Source organism: Pseudopipra pipra, chromosome 29 (assembly GCF_036250125.1).
Source record: "Pseudopipra pipra isolate bDixPip1 chromosome 29, bDixPip1.hap1, whole genome shotgun sequence".
Classification (NCBI taxonomy): Eukaryota; Metazoa; Chordata; class Aves; order Passeriformes; family Pipridae; genus Pseudopipra; species Pseudopipra pipra.
In genome coordinates, this window is record NC_087577.1 from 554,382 (window position 1) to 575,248 (window position 20,867).

Sequence of the window (20,867 nt, forward strand, 5' to 3'; positions counted from 1 at the left end):
ACTGAGCTACAGAACTGGAAGATCAAGGTGGTTTAATTACTTTATTCATGAGTGAAGCTGATTAGTTTGAGAAATGTTACCAGGGCAACAAAACAAAGAGTCACCAGGACCACAAATGTTGAGCCAACACCACTTCCAAGGGGGGAGAACTGCCCTGGAGTTGGGATGGGCTTTGCACCCTCCCGGTTCCCGACAGTGCCACATTCCCAGAGCCATTCCCGGCTCTTCCAAGCAATTCTTTCAGGACCTAAAGGGTGTCAGAGGCAGCTGCTGCCTCTGGAGCAGTTTCCAACGTGCTCTGTGGTAACCAGGGCTCGGCAGAGCCACCCTTTCCCCCCTGGAAAAGATTTGCCACAGGACAACGGTCCAGAAAAACATCACATCAGCTGGAAACAAGGAAAAGCTGCTACTACTTGGAAGCAGAGTCTCACTACAGCATTCCTGGGGGGGGAGATCAGGTGGGACAGCACAGACAAGGCTATGGGGGAGAGATGGGGCTCCAGGTGGGGATGGGGGAGTGGAATTTGCCCTCCCAGGCAGGAATTCCTAGCGGAACTGCAGAGGGCTGATGCGCAGCCCGAGGACGTCCTTGCCGATCTCCGTCACCTGAGGGGCAAAAGGAGATGAGTCACCGTCAAAAGCAGCTCCAAATCCCAGCCCTGAGTGCAGCCCTTGGAGCCTCCTCAGCTGCCCTGGAGAACAGAATCCCAGCTGGGGGTGGAAGGGACCTCTGGAGATCACCCAGGGCAGGTGACACAGGGACACGTCCAGGTGGGGCTGGAATGTCCCCAGAGAGGAGGCTCCACACCCTCCCTGTTCCTGGGCAGCTGCTCCAGGGCTCTCCCACCCTCAGGTTTAGTTTAAGGCCATCACTCCTCGTCCTGGGCACCACTGGGAAGAGTCTGGGACCATCTGACACCCCTTGGAGATGTTTGAATGGATGGATGAGATCCCCTCTCACATGAGAGATTTGCAGGGATATCTGAGATGTCTGTAAGGATGGATGAGATCCCACCTCAGAGGAGAGATTTGTAGGGATATCTGAGATGTCTGTAAGGATGGATGAGATCCCACCTCAGGGGAGGGGTTTCTGTGGATATCTGAGGTATTTCTATGGATGGATGAGATCCCCCCTCAGTCCTCTCTTCTCCAGACTAACCAGGCCCAGCTCCCACAGTCCCTCCTCACCAGGGAGATGCTCCAGCCCCCAAATCCCCTCTGAACACACACAGCCCATCCCCACGAGCTCACCCCCGAATTCAGGCACCGTTTCAACCTCACAACCCCCCAAACTCCTCTCCCTCCCACCCCAAGACCTCTGACACGCCCCAAGCCCACCCAGTCAGCTCAGGAGGGCAGGGGAGGGGCCGTGGGAGGGAATTCCCGAGGGGACTGGACGCCCTCACGCCCTCACGGGAGGGGCCGTGGGAGGGAATTCCCGAGGGGACGGGACGCCCTCACCGTGGTGACGCGGCAGATCTGCCCGCGGAACTCGGGGCAGTAGCAGGCCCCGCTGAGGGGACACTTCTCCACGGGTTTCCCGCGGTAGATGGGTCTGTAGGAGGCGGCGCAGATGTCGAAGGGGTTGTGCATGTCATAGTTGAGCTGGTGGGTGTCCGCGGGGTTCTTCTCGCACGCCGACAGGATCTTGCGCGTCTGCGGGAACGGCGACCGCGGTGAGCGGGGGGGAGGCACGGGGAGACCCCACAACGGGGCCTGTCCCACCGGGGGCTCCCACCTGAGCACCTCCCAGACCTACCTGCTGGGCCACCTCGGGCTTGGGGCCCAGCTCCAGCAGCCTGCGGGCGAAGGTCGCCGCGGTCTTGAAGTTCTTGAGCTTGAAGAAGAGGTTGAGGGCGGTTCGGAGCACCAGGATCATGTGCACGGGCTGCAGGTTGGAGTGGGTGAAGTAGGCAGCCATCTGCAGGAGGGAGCAGGGAAAACAGGGATACAGCCACTGCTGGGAGCAGGGAGACCGGAAGTGCTGCAAGGAACCATTCCCTGCTGGGGAAGGAGGGAAAACAGGGATACAATCCCTGCCGGGCATGGGGATAACTGGAAGTGCTGCAAGGAACCATTCCCTGCCAGGGAAGGAGGGAAAACAGGGATACAGCCACTGCATGGGACAACCAGGGATCCAACCCCTGCCAGGCACGGGGATGACTGGAAGTGCTGCCAGGAACCCGTCCCCCCACATAACCAACTTTAAACGTGGAAAGGGCAGAATTCCAGACTCCTGCTCCCCCTTTTTTAACCCCCTGTGAGGGCACAGCCAGGCAGGGAAGGAATCCTGCACCTCACAAATCCGCTTCTGCTGCTCCAGGGTCTCCTTGGGCAGCTTCTTCCGCTCGATCTCCATGGAGAGCCCCACGATGTATTCCCGGCAAATGGCGATGAGCTGCTGGGCCTTGGGGACAGGGACGGGGTCAGGAGGGGCCTCTTGGACCACTGTGGACACGGGGAGGGGGGTTCTGTCCCTCACCTCGGCGATCTCCTGCTTGTTGTCCACCACCAGCAAGGGGACGCTGAGCAGGATGGAGCGGAACTTCTCCACGGCCTCCTCGAACTTGCCGGCGGTGGTGAGCTGGTAGCAGAGCTGCAGCCGCTGGATCAGGTCGTTGAGCTTCAGCCCCACGGCGGGGAGGGCGTTTTTCAGGCCGGCTTCTTTCCTGGGGACACCACAGGGGGAGGTTGGGGACATGGCAGGGTCACTGCCAGGCCGAGCAGGGACGCGCCGACCGCGACTCGTCCCGGTTTTCACGGGATCACCGAGGTTGGAAAAGCCCTCCAAGGTCACTGAGTCCCCCCTGTGCCCCATCCCCACCTCGGCCCCCAGCCCAGAGCGCTCAGTGCCACGGCCAGTCCTGCCCTGGGCACCTCCAGGGATGATGTGCCAGGCTTCCCAGCCTGCACCGACGTGGGGAAAGCTGGGAATTGTGTGTGGAGGCAAGTGTGGAGGCAAAGATAAAACAGATCCAAACCAGGTCACCAGTTTGCCCTGGTGAGGCCCCACCTCGGGTGCTGCGTCCAGGGTTGGGCCCCTCAGGGCTGGAGAGACACTGAGGGGCTGGAGAGTGTTCAGGGAAGGGAACAGAGCTGGGGAAGGGGCTGGAGCAGCAGGAGAAGGGGCTGGAGAACTCCTGAGGGAGCTGGGGGGGCTCAGCCTGGAGAAAAGGAGGCTCAGGGGGGACCTTCTGGCTCTGGAATTCCCTGACAGGAGGGGGGAACTGGGGGGGGTCGGGCTCTGCTCCCAGGGAACAAGGGACAGGAGGAGGGGAAATGGCCTCAAGCTGTGCCAGGGGAGGGTCAGGTTGGCCATGGGGAGGAATTTCCCCCTGGAAAGGGTGTTCAGGCCTTGGCAGGGGCTGCCCAGGGAGGTGGGGGAGTGCCCAGCCCTGGAGGTGCCCAGGGAAGGAGGCACTGAGTGCTCTGGGCTGGGGCCAAGGTGGGGATGGGGCACAGGGGGGGACTCTCAGAGATCTTTTCCAACCTCACCAACTCCGTGATTTTTCTACAGTGGCTTCCAGGCTAGGCTGGAAAAACCAAGCTGTGGCTCCCCCTGCCCAGGAGCTGGGAGGTCCCTGGCACAGGGGAGGGGCCCAGAGGGGCTGCCCAGTGCTCACCAGTTGCGATGAGGGAACCCGTACATGGCCGGCAGGCTGGGCAGCGCCTGGTAGGTCGTCCTGCCCCGGGCAAAGGTCTGCAGGAACAGCTGCTTGTAGGGCCCAAAGTTGGTCACTCCCACCTGGTCATGGAGCAGCTGGAAGGGACACATGGATGTGCTGAGGGGAAGCTGGCACAGGCACCAGCGAGGCCTCCCCACGGCTCGTGTCACACCCGGGGAGAATGAGGCACAAAACGGTGCCAAAGGGGCACAAAACGAAGCTTCAGGGGCAAAAACTCGAGGGGAAAGGGAACAGTTTATCCCTGGAAAGCCCACAGGGACACTTACTCTCATGGCTGTCTCAAAGGAGCCTGCCAGGATGTGGTCAACAGGCAGCTGGGAATTGTTGCACCACACCTGCAGGAAGGGAAGGGAAACACATGGAAGAGCAATTCCATGCCCTGCCCTCACCACCCCTCAAACACTGGGCCCTGCCCTCCCCACCCCTCAAACACTGGGCCCTGCCCTCCCCACCCCTCAAAAACTGGGCCCTGCCCTCCCCACCCCTCAAACACTGGGCCCTGCCCTCCCCACCCCTCAAACACTGGGCCCTGCCCTCCCCACCCCTCAAAAACTGGGCCCTGCCCTCCCCACCCCTCAGAGTCCCCATAACAAAATCCCCACGTTGTGCTCACAAGGATTGAACCCCCCCCCCCCCCCCAAAAAAAAAATATCACCAACACAGAGAATTTCTGGGAAAGGCAATCCAAGAGCTGCTTTGGCATTACCTGAGCTGGGCTGGTGCCCTTGGTGGGAGGCACAAAGAATCCATCCTCTGCTGCTCCTGCTGGGCCAGCGGGAACGTCCTGGGGGAATGCACAGGGCAGGGATTAGTGGGGACATTCCCAGCACCCAGATGGAATCAGAGCTGTGGGGACCAAGCCTGAAGAAGCCCAGAAGACCTCCCTCACCAGCTGCCAGTGCCTTCCCAAGGAACCACCAAGGAGCCTCCTACCAGTTCAGGGGGAAGATCCAAATCTTCTTCCACTTCCCATCCGCCTCCTTCTTCCTGCCCTTTCCCCAGACCTTCCTCTCCAAAGCCCTCTCCAGCATCCACAAAACCATCTGGAAGGAGGGGGAGAGGTCAGAGCCCCGACACAGGCACAGAGGCTTTTCCAAGGAAAGCCCTTGGCTGCACCCACCTTCATCCAGCTGCAGCTCTGCATCTTCTCCCCAGCCCTCGGTGCCCACGGTGTCGATGTCGATGTCGGCGGCCAAGGCACCTCCTTTGCCTAAAAACAGGGGCAGGAGCCTCCATCAACTCATCCCTCAGGTGTTAAACAAAGAATTCCAGGAGGGCAGCACCCCCCCTTTAATGGTCCAGTCCCAGCTTGGGCTGAAAGGTCAAAGATTTCACACAATCCCAGAATCATCCGGGTGGGAAAAGACCTCCAAGATCCTCCAGTCCCCCCGTCAGGGAGGAGCTGAAGGTCCCCCCTGAGCTTTCCAAGTTTTCCAAGGACAAAGCCATACCTTTGCTGGCAATTGTCCCCTCGAAGAAGCCCTTGGAGACAGTCAGCAGTGGCCAGTTGGTGTCCAAAGGCATGACAGGAGCAGGAGGCTGCAGCAGCTTCGCGTTGGGATCGATGTCCGGGATCTGAAACAGGTAAAGCCACCTCAGGACAATCCCCTCCTGTGACCTGGAGATGGTTCCCCCCTCCCAGCCTGTCCCTCTGCCCCCAGACCCCTCTGTCACCCTCCTGCCCAGCTCCAGAGCTCTCGAGGAGCATTGACCAGCTCACGAACCGTCTCCTTCTCAGGATCAAAGGTTTCCTTCAGGCTTTCAGCTTCCTCATCCAGGCCGTGAGTGGCAGCTGTGAGATAGGCCAGGGACTCTGGAATTAGACACAGGGAACCCTTTAGGTTGGAAAAGACCTCTAAGTCCAACCTGTGACTCCTTTGATCACCACCCTGGAAACAACGTGAGCAACGTGTTCTCTGTCCCCCAGAGATCCCCCAGCAGCACACACGGACACAGGGGGGATCAGCAGGACATCAGGGGGTGGGATCACACCCCTAAGGGGTCCCTGGATTTAGGAGTGATCACTGGAATAAGGTCTGCAGCTGATTCAGGTCTCAGAGATGCAGCTCCAGCTTTTCTGCTCACCCGATTCAGCTCCTCAGGGTGAGGGATCGTTCTGAGGGGTTGCTCTGAGCCACCTCCAGAATTCATTGTTCATCCCAAAAGCTTCTCCCCGGCTCAGAGGGACAGATTTGAGTCCGGAATTACTCACTCTGCCCACAGTTCTTCAGGATCCTCACTCTCTCTGCCACGTCCCCCAGGTACAAGGCGTTCTGGTAGTGCCCACTCATGTCCTTGCGGATCTCGGCTACACCAAGAGCAAAAAGCCACAGTAACTTTGCTGCCCTTGGCCCTGCACCATGAATCCCTCTGGGAATGCTCCTGGGACCTCCTCTGCCACCACCCTGGCACTCACCAATCTTCATCATCTTCCTCAGCTTCTCCAGGTTGCCCGTGATGAGGTAGAGGAAGGAGAGCCTGTCGAAGTTCTTGGTGCGCTGGTAGCACATCTCCACGATCTGGTGGTTCCCCTGCAGCAAGGCCACCTCTCCCAGCTTCTCCCAGCAGTTCTTGTCATCCAGAGCCTTGGCTGCTTCCAGAGCAATCTAAGAGGAGAGCTGACACGGTCACCAAGGCCTGGCAGGCCGGAGTTTTCCCTGCAGGCTTCTGTTGATCACAGGGATCACCGCCTGGATCACAGCCTGGCACCTCAACCCTCAGCTTCTTCTTCCTGCCCCTCATCCCCAGCCCCACCACCCTCAGCTCCTCCTGCCCCCTGCACACAGAGAGGTCTGGCAGGGAGGTTGTGCCTCCCCCTCAGCACCACCAACCCCCCGCTCACCTCGATGTTGCCACACTCCAGGGCCAGGCTGAAACGGGTCTTCTCGTCCTTGACAAAGTGCAGGGCCACCTCTGGGTAGCCCTTCTTCTGCAGGTAGGCAATGATGGACTGGCCCACCAGCTTGGCATTCCTCACCATGTGCAGCACCTGGGAATGGCCCCATGAGCACCTTCCCTTTGCCCTCGGGGTTGGGGCAGTGACAGGACAAGGGGGATGGACATTGGGAAGAAAGGTCGTCCCAATATCCAACCCAGGGACTCCTCCCACCAGCCCAGGGATGCTCCAGCCTGGCCTTGGACACTGCCAGGGATCCAGGGGCAGCCACAGCTTCCTGGGCAACCTGTGCCAGGGCCTCCCACCCTCCCAGGGAAGGATTTACTGGGAAGATTTGCCCTGTGGTCTGTTCCCAGCAGGAGTTCTGGGAAGAACATCCCTCTGTCCTTCCCTCACACCCTTCCCTGTGCTGTGCCTGTTCCCTGAGAGTCCATCCCGTGCTGATCCTGCTTTTGGGGTGACCCTTCTCCATTCACAGATGCTCCATCCCCAGAAACTCCTCCTATCCACACCTTTAAAATTCCCATTCCTTTCCCCCCCTCCCTCCACCTTTATATTTTACACCTTGGTCTGCAAGTTCCAGCTTCCAAGCAGGACATTTCATCCATGCTTCCATCAGGAATCGGAGTGACAGACAAAGGGGGATGACAGAGGGGAAATTCAGGTTGGATACTGGGAAGGAATTGTTCCCTGGGAGGGTGGGGAGGCCCTGGCACAGGTTTCCCAGAGAAGCTGTGGCTGCTCCATCCCTGGGAGTGTCCCAGGCCAGGCTGGAGCAGCCTGGATTAGTGGAAGGTGTCCCTGCCCATGGCAGGGGTGGAGTGGGACGACCCTTCCGATCCCTTCCAGCCCAACCATTCCACAATCCCATGACCCTGCACCCCCTCACCTCGTCGTACTTCCTGTTGATCAGGGCCAGCTTGAACTTGAACTCGGTGGGGTCGATGGTGAGGACGCGGGGCCGGCACTCCCTGTCCAGGCAGTACACGTTGTTCCCCTTCACCCGCGTCACGTAGATGGGCAGGTCCAGGGTGCGGATGATCCCGTGGTCCCTGGGCCAACACAGCACCCCCAGGGTCACCCCCAGGCCCACCCAGCCCCGTGTTCTCCCCCTCTGAGGAGGCCCAGCACTGTGTGTGCTGGCCCAGCCTGTGCTGGGCCCAGACCCACCCCGTGGTCACGGCGTATTTGATGTGGTTGCTCGTGGTGTAGATGAAGACCCCGCTCTCGTCCCAGGCCCCGCTCTTGACTCGGATGTTCTCGTGGATGTTACAGAGAGACTCCAGCTTCCTGTTGCAGATCATGATGGCTGGAGAGGGAAGGAGAACAAAAGTCAGGCCGGGGGAACCCTCTGCTGTTAAACAGCTGAACTGTGGGGTCGTGGAACGGTTTGGGCTGGAAGGACCTCGAAGAAGAGATAAAATGGCAGGGCCTGCACTGCCAGTGCCTTCAGCAGCACCTTCACAGCTTCTCCTGGGCTGATCCCAGCCAGGGAAGGGGTCAGAGTGCCAAAGGATCCGGGGGAAACACGGCTCACTCACCGTGCTTGGCCAGCAGGGCCACGTGGGACATGTCGGCCGACCAGATCACGTACTTCACCTTGGAGATCTTCACCGAGGCCAGAGTCCTGGGGGGGACAGCACTGCCATCAGGAGCTGAGCACCCCCACCCCAGCAAGCTCCAGGACCAAGAACCCCCAGTGCCCAAGAGCCTGGACCCAACTTCAGATGCTCCAAAGCTGCTTTTTCCCGTCCCGGAGCTACAAAATCCTGAGGCAGAACTGGGGGTTTCTGCAGCAAAACAAACCTTTCTCCGTATCTGAGCAACAGCAAATATGTTGGAGGGACAACTGACTTCCAACCCCAGGTTTCTGAGAGGCTTTAGGGACAGGAGGAGGGGAATCAGGGATTTCCAAGCAGCGTTTGCATCGCTGGATTCCCTCATCGCTTTCCCAGCAATGGAAAGGCAAGGCATAAAAACAGGGAAAGGAGGCAAATTCTGGGATGCAATCAATCCATAATTTATCTGCAGATAACCCAGAACCTTCTGAAGCCTCCAAAGATGGCCAAAAGCACCAACCCTGTGCCTGTTCTTTGTGGCCGGGGCCCAAAGGAGCGCCGAGACACAAAACCTGAGGACACGAATCCAAACGAGCTGAGCTTGACTGAGTTTGGGCTTTTTGCTGCCTCTCCCCTTTCCCAACACCCCCTTCTGCAGTCCCAGGCTTTCCAAACATCTCCCTGTGATCCGTGGCACGACGCCTGTGGCATAAATTACTCCTTGGCTGTGTTTGCTCTGCTCTTCCCAAACAGTTGTTGGCCGTGGTTTGGATCAGCCCGACGCAGCTGAGGCTGAATTCCGAGGGCACTAATGGCCACCACTCGTCCCCTGAGGGCTTCACACTGCAGGATTGGGATATTAAAGCTTCCAACTGCAGGACCAGGGTCTGGAAGGCTCCCCCAGCAGGCAGGGCCTCACCGTTTCTGCTGCACGTCGAAGAGGGTGATGGAGTCGGTGTCGCGCAGCAGGAGGTTCCCGGTGCCGGCGTAGAAAATCTCGTCACAGTTGGGCACCTGCACCTTCTTCGTGATCTCGTTCTTCAGGTTTTTGATGAGGATCTGCCAGTGGAGGAGAGGGAGATTTTTAACAAGGTGGGAGATTTCACGGAGGGATTCAGGATCGCTGGGGAGAGCACGGGGTGTTTCTTCCCCTTCCTATAAATTTCACCAGGGTCGTGTTCCCACGACTGTCCTTCCCCCTCCTTTCTCCTGCTGCACTCCAGTGCAAATAAAGAGCTTTATTAAAAATCTAACCTGCGTTTTCACAGAGTCCCTGAGGTTGGAAAAGCCCTCCCAGCCCATGGAGTCCCCCCTGTGCCCCATCCCCACCTTGGCCCCAGCCCAGAGCACTCAGTGCCACAGCCAGTCCTGCCCTGGGCACCTCCAGGGCTGGGCACTCCCCCACCTCCCTGGGCAGCCCCTGCCAAGGCCTGAACACCCTTTCCAGGGGGAAATTCCTCCTCATGGCCAACCTGACCCTCCCCTGGCACAGCTTGAGGCCGTTTCCCCTCCTCCCGTCCCTTGTTCCCTGGGAGCAGAGCCCGACCCCCCCCCGGCTCCCCCCTCCTGTCAGGGAATTCCAGAGCCAGAAGGTCCCCCCTGAGCCTCCTTTCCTCCAGGCTGAGCCCCCCCAGTTCCATCAGGACTTCTCCAGACCCTTCCCCAGCTCCATTCCCTTCTCTGGACACGCTCCAGCCCCTCTGTGTCTCTCTTCTCATGAGGGGCCCAGCCCTGGGGGCAGCACTCAAGGTGTCCCTCCCCAGTGCAATCTTCACTGTTTTCCCATTCCCTTCCAGCTGCTGGAGTGCCCTGGGTGGCTCCCCAGCCCTGCTTTGGTTGGATTTCCCTCCTGAACTCACCTGCAGCGGCCTCCGAGCTCAGCTTCACTGCCCAGGAGTTCAGCAGCATTCCCACTCACCCCATTTCTCCACTAATCAGAGATCTCCCATAATCCTGGTAACCCAACCCCTCCCAGTTTCCCACCAGCACCGTTCCCAAGCACCCCCCTGGTCAGGAGCTGAGCCCTCACCGAGTGCATCCTGTCGAGGACGGCGAAGCGGTTCCGCGCCACCCACACGGCCGTGAGCCCCGAGGAGCGCTTCCCTTCGGGAGCTGGGGGTGGCAAACAGGCAGGAATGAACCTCTGGCAGGGAGGGAAACCTCTGCCAGGGAGGGAAACCTCTGCCAGGCTCTCCCTCCCAGCAGCACAGCAGCTCCCGGGCCCTTCCCAGCCCGTCCCGGCCGCTGGAGCCGCTTCCGACCGACTCCTGTTCCACCCCGAGGCTGTTCCCAGGGGTTGTTCCCTGCCCTGTGTCCTCCTGGATCGTGGGGTGGGCAGTGCCAGCCTCGTGCCTGGCCAAGGAACAGGGCCTGGCACGGGAGGGGGCCGTGCTGGGGGGCAGCAGGTCCGTCACACCAACGAGCTGCCCCTCGAGAGCAGAGCCCGTGTGACCCCCCTGGCACTGCCCCTCCTGTGCCACCTCCACCCCAGGCCGCTCCAACCTGGCCCTGGACACTCCCAGGGCTGGGGCAGCCACAGCTTCTCTGGGCAGCCTGTGCCCCACCCTCACAAGGAGGAATTTCTTCCATGTACCCAACCCAAAAATCCTCTCTGTCGCTCTGAACCCACTCCCTTGTCCTGCCACTCCAGGCCCTTGTCCAAAGCCTCTCCCCACATTCCTTGGAGCCCCTTCAGGTCCTGCAAGGCCACAGTCAGGTCACCCCAAAGCTGAGCAATCCCAATTTTCCCAGCCTTTCCTGCCAGCAGAGCTGCTCCATCCCTCTGCTCAGCCCCTCTGCAGTGGCTCCAGCAGCTCCAGGTGCTCCCTGGGCTGTTCCCCAGCTCTGCTGGGGGGTCTCAGCTGAGGGGGCAGAGGGGGGGACCAGCCCAGGGCATGGGGGCTCTGGGGGATCTACCCCTGACTGTAGATATTCATCAGCCACTCAAATTTCGGGAAAATGCTCCTAAATTTTGCATTTTCACGAGGCTGAGACATTTTCTGCTCTGCAAGATGAACGTCCCAGCTCCTCCTTTCAAGTGACACCAGCTGGGTGTCCCCACACAAGTCAGGCTTTGAGCACCTCCAACGAAATATCTGAAATACATTCAGCAGTATTTCAGCTGTAAAAACTTCCCAAAATGCCCCCTTTTCTCCTTCCCTTCCCGAATCCACCTCTGACTGTGCCCAGCAGAGGAATATTCCCTCCACCAGCCCCTCAGGAGCCAATAAATCTCTGCCCAAGTGAGCTGCTTTCCAGCCCCGCTCATCCATCACTCCCCCTCATTCCCAAACCTTTACTGCCCTGACGACAGAGGCAGGAGGGACCAGCTGGAGTTTCAGCTCCCAAATGGAATTCACACCAGTTATGAGAAAGAATGATTTGGGTTTGGGGTTTTTTTTTTTTCCCTAAATCATGTTCTGGCTTGTAAATTGCCCAAAACTGATGTGGAATTTGCCGAGAGGAAAAATGACTCCTGGCACTGTCGCTTTTACAGCCACTTTTCAGAGGATAAAACCCCCTCAGAACAAACCAAATCTGGTGGAAATCCATCTCTGGCTGACAAGCCAGGAAACCTCCTGCTGCGTGGAAAGGGGGGAAAAGGGAAAGTTCCTCATCACCGAATTATAAAATATAGATTTGGAGCAGTAAAAGTTTGGGATGAACATGAATTTTTCAAGTCAGGCTGGGGGGTGATGGAGTGGGCAGGGAGCTGCCAAACGACATGTGCTGCAGGGACACTGGGAAAAACAAGAGGGGAGGAGGGAAATGAGGGGGTTTTCTGTGTGAGACACACACACAGGGCTGGAGAGAGGAGGGGGGGACAGGGATAACCCCCCCAGGAACACCCACCATCCGGATTTTGGGAGTCAGCATCCTTGGGAATGGTGTAGAGGTCGTAGGTGCTGTTCTCCAGGTTGCTGGCTCTCTGCAGAGAGGGGGAAAAGCTCATTTTGGGGGAGGATTTCAGGGAATGAGCATTCCCAGGTGGGGTTGGGCAGCAGGGACTCACAGTGCACAGCAGGACGGCGTTCTCGGCAGGGTTGTAGGACATGTTGAACACGGGGAACTTGGAACCACTGAGGGAAGAGCCAGGAGAGAAAAAAACAGGGAAACTCTGAGTGGAACAGAGACATCTTGGGATAAATGGCCTTTGTCTCCCGAATGGAGCAAAGACCAGAAGAGATCATCAAAAAAAATTGCCTCAAACTCCTCTGGAAACCCCCCAAGAACATCAGCATTTCATGAACTAAAGAGCTGCCACTCCACTTGGAAACTCATAACTAGTTAACTGAAAAGATTTGATCCAAGCAGAGGTAAAAATCGACCTAAAACCACTTTTTTTAGGCTTTTTAAAAACAACAACACAACACCATGACCTGAGGGGCAACAGACACGGGACTGAGGATACTGGGACAGCTCCTGGAAGAGGCTGAGCCACCTCTCACCTTCTGAGCTGCATGACAGCCACGTCCTTGCAGCATAATGATAAGACATCTTGGGATAAATGGCCTTTGTCTTCCAAATGGAGCAAAGACCAGAAGAGCTCATCAAAATAACTGCCTCAAACTCCTCTGGAAACACCCCAAGAACATCAGCATTTCATGAAATAAAGAGCTGCCACTCCACTTGGGAACTCATAACTAGCTAACTGAAAAGATTTGATCCAAGCAGAAGTAAAAACCAACCTAAACCCACTTTTTTTTTTAGGTTAAATCCTTCAGAGGTACCTGAACACAACACCACGACCTGAGGGGCAACAAACACGGGACTGGGGATACTGGGACAGCTCCTGGAAGAGGCTGAGCCACCTCTCACCTTCTGAGCTGCATGACAGCCACGTCCTTGGAGCTGTTGAAGTCCAGCTGGCGGAGGAAGCGGTCCTTGACGTAGTAGAGCACGTTCCCGTGCACAGCGTAGGCGGGGCGCTCCCGCTCCAGCTTGAACACGATCATGCCCCCGTCGTGGCCTGGGAGAAACACGTGGGAGTTCATGGCAAGGAAAGAAAAATCCCACCTGGGCTTCCTGTGCCCCGAGGAGGAGGGGTTTTTCACCTGCAGCAAAGAGGTTGAGGTTGGGATGAGCGGCCAGCACCCAGAAGCGATCGTGGTCGCGCCGGAAGGTCTGGACGCCCGTCCTGCACGGGAGGAACGAGGGGATTGAGGATAAAAGGATAAAATTTCCTTCCTGGGGATCAGAAAAGCTTCTACTGCTGGTGGCTGAGGGGCACTGACCGCTTGGACATGTCCCAGACCCGGATGCTCTTGTCCTCGGAGTTGCTGAGGATCAGCTCCTGCCGCGGGTGGAACACGGCGCACGACACGTTGTTGTAGTGGCCCCGGCACGTGTCCACCTCCCAGGCCTTGGATTCTGACCAGAGGGGGGGAAAGGAGGAGGAAAATCACTCCCAGACCTCCCTGAGCTGTCTCCAGCCACCAGCACAGCTCAGCCCAGAGGTGAGGGTTGTGTTATCTGGGGGGCCTGAGCCGACGAGAGCACAAACGTTCCCCGTGGAGGCTCCTGGCTCTGGACTCATCCCCCTGCCTTACTCCATCACTGCATGTCCAGAACACCTCAGAGAGTCAAGTTGTTTTACTCCTACAAGCTTCTGCTCAGAATCCCACAATCCCTGAGCCTGGAAAAGCCCTCCAAGGTCAGCAAGTCCCCCCTGTGCCCCATCCCCACCTTGGCCCCAGCCCAGAGCACTCAGTGCCACAGCCAGTCCTGCCCTGGGCACCTCCAGGGCTGGGCACTCCCCCACCTCCCTGGGCAGCCCCTGCCAAGGCCTGAACACCCTTTCCAGGAGGAAATTCCTCCTGGTGTCCAACCTGACCCTCCCCTGGCACAGCTTGAGGCCGTTTCCCCTCCTCCTGTCCCTTGTTCCCTGGGAGCAGAGCCCGACCCCCCCCGGCTCCCCCCTCCTGTCAGGGAATTCCAGAGCCAGAAGGTCCCCCCTGAGCCTCCTTTTCTCCAGGCTGAGCCCCCCCAGCTCCCTCAGGAGTTCTCCAGACCCTTCTCCTGCTGCTCCAGCCCCTTCTCTGGACACGCCCCAGCCCCTCCATGTCTCTCCTGTCCTGAGGGGCCCAGCCCTGGACACGGCACTCCAGGTGCCCCTCCCCGGTGTAAATCCCCTCCAGGTTCAGCTCCAACCCAACCCTGAACTCAAGCCAAGCCCCTTCTCCCCATGGGCTGCCCCAGAGAACCCTCTCACCGTTCATCCTCCAGATCTTCACCTGCCGGTCGTCGGCCCCCGACACGATCAGGGGCATGGTGGGGTGGAAGGCAGCCCAGTTCACCCCCCTGTCGTGGCCCTGCAGGGGAAAAAGGAGCCACCTGAAGCCATCTGGGGACAGAAAGGAACAAGCAAAGGAAGGACAAAGCCACAAAGACTTGAGGCAGGTTTGCCACAGCGAGAGACGGCTCTTGCTGATTCCACAATCCACAGGATTTTAATTATTGGACCATCAGGGGTCTGGTTTGAACTCTGGCTTCCTGATATTTTTAACTCTGGTTTCCTGATGTTTTTCAGGGCTTTTGGAGGATCACAGGGATTCCCTGCCATGGCTCTGCAGGGCTGTGCTGCCCACCCAGGCTGGGGCTGTACCTCCAGGACGTGCTTCACCACCGCGTCCGTCGTCCCGAACAGATCCACGCCCGTGATCCCCCTGACATCCGACTCCACGGCTCCAGGGGACAGGTTCTTCTTCCTCAGGCCTCGTGGGGCAAAGGGGAACAGGAGGCAGCATTAGGGGGAGCAAAGATTTTATTACCACAGAACCCCTGAGGTTGGAAAAGCCCTCCAGGATCAGAGTCCACCCTTGACGTCTCTAATTTAACAACCCGAACGCTCTCCTGGGCTGCTGTCACAGGTGAAAACCAGGAGCTCTCCTCCTCCCTCACCCCCTCTGCTGAGGGGAGGAGGATTTTGGAATGTGACCTTTAAACTCCTGGAGCTGAGGGCATCAAAACCTGCTGCAGAAACTGCCCCTGCTGCCAGCAGTGCCCAGCACACACGGAGCTCCACGACGAGGATTATGGACACAGCAGCACCAGACACAACGGGAAATAACTCTTCCCAGGGGACTGCTGGAGCCAGAGCAGAATCCTGATAAGGACATAAGTCATCCTGGAGAAAAGCTGTGGGCTGGGATGGTGTTTGGAACCCGTTCCTCGTCTCCCTGTCGGTTTTTCCACCCGCCAGAGTTGTCGTCCGAGCGGAGCGACAGCTGAGTCAATAATCCAGCACATCCCTAAACCCCCTCACCACGGATCAGCCCAGGCAAAAACAGCCCTGTACCATCTCCAAACCAATTTGGCAGCTGGAACTCCGCTGAGAGGGAGGTTTTTGGGAGGATGGAGCAGCAAAGCTCGGCGGCTGAAGAGCTGTTCCGCTCCCCGTGCTGGCAGAGCCGAGGGGGGACAGGTTTTAAATATCCAGGATATCCTGTCCCCTGGATATCCTGGCTGTTGACACAGCTGGCAGTGCCTGAGCCCGTGCCACCAGCACAGTGTGTCCAACCAAAACCGCCACAGGATCTAGAACAATCCATGCTCTCAGCCCCCCACCAGTTAACATCACCCTTATTCCCAGCTTTTCCTTCAGGGATATTTCATTCCAGCACCCTGTGGCCTGGACAATAACTAAGAAACAGCCTCCTTTTCTCCAGGATGAGCCCCCCCAGCTGCTCCTCAGCAGGTGGGCTCTCCAGACCCTTCCCAGCCCTTGCTGTGAGGTGGGCTTGGCCCCCCTGGCAGCTCACCAGAGATATCCCAAACCCTCACGGTCTGGTCCAGGCTGGCAGACACCACCAGGTCCTCCGAGGGGTGGAACTGGGCACACATCACGTAGTGGTTGTGCCCTGTCAGGACACTGCAGGGAAAAAAAAAGGGCAGAAAAAGCCATTAAAGCTGAAAATACATCAATAAACATCTCAGTTTGCACCAACGGCAACGAGCTCGGGCTGGGGAAGGAGCAGGAAGAGCAGCACTGCCAAAAGCACCTGGAACCATGGGATGAGCTGGAATGAGCCTCAAAGGTCATGGAGATCATGGGCAGGGACACCTCCCACCAGTCCAGGCTGCTCCAACCTGGCCTTGGACACTCCCAGGGCTGGGGCAGCCACAGCTTCTCTGGGCAGCCTGTGCCAGGGCCTCCCCACCCTCCCAGGGGACAATTCCTTCCCAAAATCCCACCTGAATTTCCCCCCTTTCACTTTGAACCCTTTGCCCCTCGTCCTGCTAAAGGATCCCTCTCCAACATCCCTTCTCCAGCAGGGATTGTTCTCCCTGAAAACCCCAAATCCCACCCCAAAAACCAGGCTGTTCTTTTTTGAAAAGCAGCCCCTTGGTCTCACCAGACACAGGTCCTGGACTGCCAGTTCCACACCCGGATGGTCTGGTCATCCGAAGCACTCAGGATCCAGGGGTATTCCTGAAAAACCCCAAAGGGTTCTGTGTACACCAAGCAATCCACACCCCCAGCATTCCCTCTCCACCATCCCCAGGAATTCCAGAATCCTCAAGGTTGGAAAAGACTCCCAAGCTCATCGAGTCCAACCCGTGACCCGTCCCCACCTCGGCCCCAAGAGCCACATCCAACCATTCCTTGGACACTCCCAGGGATGGAGCAGCCACAGCTCCTCTGGGCAACCTGTGCCAGGGCCTCCCCACCCTCCCAGGGAAGGATTTCTCCCCAGTATCCCATCTAAACCTGTCACTGTGAAGCCATTCCCCCTCGTCCTGGCACTCCAGGCCCTTGGGAAAGTCCCTCTCCATCCTCCTTTAGCACCAAATCCCTCCCAGGGAAGGCTTCCCTGTCCCCCCCAGGGAGCAGGAGGACTCACATGGTGGAAGAAGGTGGTCCTGATGTAATCCAGGTGCCCCAGCAGCGTGAAGAGGCAGCGGCGCAGTTTGTAATTCCAGACCTGGAATCACAGTCATGGAATATCCTGAGCTGGAAGGATCCTCCAAGCCCAGCCCCACAGCACAGGAGCAGAACTATGACAGTCCCACCTCCTTCTGGGATTTTTTTTCTCTGCATTCCCACATTTCAGATCGATTTTTTTCATCTTAAAAGTTGTTTTTAATCCGAGTTACAACAAAACTTCACCCTCGTGCCCCTGAAACGGGCGAATCACGACTCCCAAACTCATCCTTATCATCTTTTCCTACAACATCCTGAGCTGGAAGGGACCCACGAGGATCATCCAAGTCCAGCCAGTTTCTTTGCCCCTTCCATTCCCTGGGTGGCACCTTTTAGAGACCAAGAGCCCCAAAAAGGAAACATTTTACCTTTATTTTGTAATCGTCACCTCCAGACACAAACAGGGGCTGCTGTTTGTGGAAATCAATCCCTCGGACGGGTCCTGGAAATGGGAAAAGCAATGGGATGGTTGGAGCAATCCCTGCACCCCCTCACAGGCCACAGTTTGTCCCTCTCCTCCCTCCTGCTGCTCCTGAGAAACCCAGAGCTTCAAAGAGCAGCAAAAAGTTGTGTAACAGCCTGAAATTCCACCCCCAAACCCTTCCTTGCGTAGGATCCTGGAATATCCCGAGTTGGAAGGGACCCCCAAGGATCCAAGTCCAACTCCTGGCACTGCACAGACACCCCAACAATCCCCTCGTGGCCCTGAGAGCTTTGTCCCAACACTCTGGCAGGTTTGGGGTTGTGACCGTCCCTGGGGAGCCTGTTTAGTGCCAACCACCCTCTGAGGGATGAACCTTTTCCCAGTATCCAGCTGGGATACCCCCTGTCACAGCTCCAGATGTTCCTCCAGGCCCTGTCACTGCTCACAAAGGGCAGAGATCGGAGCTGCCCCCCCTGAGGAAGCTGCAGACCCCCGAGACCCACCCCCAAAATTCATTCCTTTCCACCAGGATGTTCCTGCAACCACCACAGAGCCCCCAGATCCGGATTTTGGAGCTTCATCTCCCCACCAGGAACAAACCTCCCACCCCACTCCTTGTGTCTGCGGCGCCAGCAAACCGTCCACAGGGAAAACAGGGCTAATCCCCTGGGATCAGAGGCCTCAGGAACCTCCAGCTGAGGCCAGTTCCTCCTCCTGCCACCCCAACACCCCTCCCCAGGCAGCCCCCACCCTCCTGCCACCCCAACATCCCTCCCCAAGTAGCTCCCACCCTCCTGCCACCCCAACCTCCCTCCCCGGGCAGCTCCCACCCTCCTGCCACCCCAACCTCCCTCCCCAGGCAGCTCTCCCCCTCCTGCCACCCCAACACCCCTCCCCGGGCAGCTCCCACCTTCCTGCCACCCCAACCTCCCTCCCCGGGCAGCTCTCCCCCTCCTGCCACCCCAACCTCCCTCCCCGGGCAGCTCCCACCCTCCTGCCACCCCAACACCCCTCCCCGGGCAGCTCCCACCCTCCTGCCACCCCAACACCCCTCCCCGGGCAGCTCTCCCCCTCCTGCCACCCCAACCTCCCTCCCCAAGTAGCTCCCACCCTCCTGCCACCCCAACCTCCCTCCCCAGGCAGCTCCCACCCTCCTGCCACCCCAACCTCCCTCCCCAGGCAGCTCCCGCCCTCCTGCAACCCCAACCTCCCTCCCCAGGCAGCTCCCACCCTCCTGCCACCCCAACACCTCTCCCCGGGCAGCTCCCACCCTCCTACAACCCCAACCTCCCTCCCCAGGCAGCTCCCGCCCTCCTGCCACCCCAACCTCCCTCCCCAGGCAGCTCCCACCCTCCTGCCACCCCAACATCCCTCCCCGGGCAGCTCTCCCCCTCCTGTCACCCCAACACCCCTCCCCGGGCAGCTCCCACCCTCCTGCAACCCCAACACCCCTCCCCGGGCAGCTCCCGCCCTCCTGCCACCCCAACACCCCTCCCCGGGCAGCTCTCCCCCTCCTGCCACCCCAACACCCCTCCTCGGGCAGCTCCCACCCTCCTGCCACCCCAACACCCCTCCCCAGGCAGCTCCCACCCTCCTGCCACCCCAACACCCCTCCCCGGGCAGCTCTCCCCCTCCTGCCACCCCAACCTCCCTCCCCGGGCAGCTCTCCCCCTCCTGCCACCCCAACCTCCCTCCCCGGGCAGCTCTCCCCCTCCTGCCACCCCAACACCCCTCCCCGGGCAGCTCCCACCCTCCTGCCACCCCAACCTCCCTCCCCGGGCAGCTCCCACCCTCCTGCCACCCCAACCTCCCTCCCCGGGCAGCTCCCACCCTCCTGCCACCCCAACACCCCTCCCCGGGCAGCTCCCGCCCTCCTGCCACCCCAACCTCCCTCCCCGGGCAGCTCTCCCCCTCCTGCCACCCCAACACCCCTCCCCGGGCAGCTCTCCCCCTCCTGCCACCCCAACACCCCTCCCCGGGCAGCTCTCCCCCTCCTGCCACCCCACCGACCGTCGTGCTCGTCGAACTTGTCGATGAGGGTGCACATGCGATAGTCCCACAGCTGGATGACCCCATTGTGGAGGCTGGTGAGGATCCAGGGCCGCTTGGGGTGGAAGCTGAGCCCTGCAGAGACACACGGGGGGCTGAGGGACCGGGGGATGCCCAGGGGAGCTGCCTCCTGCCCCACTCAGGGACCCCAGGGCTGGGGGGGATCTCGCTCAGCCCCCCCTTGATCCCCTGGCACAGCCCCGCTGGCACTGAATCATTGATGGATTAATTAGAGAACCAGGGAATGCTCTGGGTTGGGAGGGACCTTAAAGACCATCCTGCCATGGGCAGGGACACCTTCCACCAGACCAGGCTGGTTCAACCCGGCCGTGAACGCCACCAGGGATGGGGCAGCCACAAGGATGGATTTAGGTTGGAAAAGCCCTCCAAGGTCACCGAGTGCCCCCTGTGCCCCATCCCCACCTTGGCCCCAGCCCAGAGCACTCAGTGCCACAGCCAGTCCTGCCCTGGGCACCTCCAGGGCTGGGCACTCCCCCACCTCCCTGGGCAGCCCCTGCCAAGGCCTGAACACCCTTTCCAGGGGGAAATTCCTCCTCATGGCCAACCTGACCCTCCCCTGGCACAGCTTGAGGCCGTTTCCCCTCCTCCTGTCCCTTGTTCCCTGGGAGCAGAGCCCGACCCCCCCCCGGCTCCCCCCTCCTGTCAGGGAATTCCAGAGCCAGAAGGTCCCCCCTGAGCCTCCTTTTCTCCAGGCTGAGCCCCCCCAGCTCCCTCGGGAGTTCTCCAGACCCTTCTCCAGCTCCCTTCCCTTCCCTGGACACGCTCCAGCCCCTCCGTGTCCCTCCCTGGGCCGAAGGGCCCGGCCTGGACCCCGCACTCCCCGTTCCCAGCCCGGACCCCGCACTCCCCGTTCCCTCCCTGGGTCGAAGGGCCCAGCCCAGACCCCGCACTCCCCGTTCCCCCCCCCGGACCCCGCACTCCCCGTTCCCTCCCCGTTCCCCGCACTCCCCGTTCCCCCCCCCGGACCCCGCACTCCCCGTTCCCTCCCCGTTCCCCGCACTCCCCGTTCCCTCCCCGTTCCCCGCACTCCCCGTTCCCTCCCCGTTCCCTCCCCTCCCTCCCCTCCCGCGCCGCCATCGCGGCCCCGCTCCCCCTCCCTCGGCCCGACCCGGCCCGTGTCCCACCCGCACCTTTTCCAACACGTACAATATACACATATATAATATATATAACACACATCCGACGTGCACCCCCGCTACCTTTCACCCGCGCCGACTTGGTCTCGAACTTGGTGAGCATCGCCCGGGCCCGGCCCCGCGGCCGCCGCTCCACGTCAGCGCCCCGGAACCGCCTCGGCCGCGGCCGCTTC

At 59.6% G+C, this 20,867-nt stretch overlaps 1 protein-coding gene across 1 annotated transcript; it reads right to left on the reverse strand.

Moving 5' to 3' along the window:
* Nucleotides 1-22: 22 nt before the first annotated feature.
* COPA (COPI coat complex subunit alpha) lies at nucleotides 23-20,866 on the reverse strand. The gene is made up of 33 exons (XM_064638450.1): nucleotides 20,758-20,866; nucleotides 19,499-19,612; nucleotides 17,433-17,506; nucleotides 16,985-17,065; nucleotides 16,496-16,572; nucleotides 15,902-16,011; nucleotides 14,746-14,855; nucleotides 14,353-14,452; nucleotides 13,376-13,511; nucleotides 13,196-13,278; nucleotides 12,960-13,110; nucleotides 12,154-12,220; nucleotides 11,994-12,069; nucleotides 10,171-10,253; nucleotides 9,061-9,200; nucleotides 8,124-8,209; nucleotides 7,753-7,891; nucleotides 7,472-7,634; nucleotides 6,529-6,675; nucleotides 6,103-6,292; nucleotides 5,899-5,994; nucleotides 5,411-5,499; nucleotides 5,138-5,261; nucleotides 4,807-4,896; nucleotides 4,620-4,729; nucleotides 4,393-4,470; nucleotides 3,953-4,021; nucleotides 3,624-3,760; nucleotides 2,483-2,669; nucleotides 2,297-2,407; nucleotides 1,760-1,921; nucleotides 1,462-1,656; nucleotides 23-606 (listed from the first exon to the last, which is right to left on the reverse strand). Exons 1-33 carry the CDS (start codon nucleotides 20,795-20,797, stop codon nucleotides 547-549), a joined length of 3,675 nt encoding a protein of 1,224 aa, XP_064494520.1. The 5' UTR covers nucleotides 20,798-20,866; the 3' UTR covers nucleotides 23-546.
* Nucleotide 20,867: the final 1 nt, after the last annotated feature.

Excerpts from the sequence above, each read along its gene's own strand:
- COPA (XM_064638450.1), bottom strand. The coding sequence starts at position 20,797 with ATGCTCACCAAGTTCGAGACCAAGTCGGCGCGGGTGAAAG. Across the intron at positions 6,676-7,471 it reads TCAACAGGAAGTACGACGAG|GTGCTGCACATGGTGAGGAA; the intron begins GTGAGGGGGTGC and ends GGCCATTCCCAG. Across the intron at positions 1,922-2,296 it reads AGCAGAAGCGGATTTGTGAG|ATGGCTGCCTACTTCACCCA; the intron begins GTGCAGGATTCC and ends TCCCTCCTGCAG.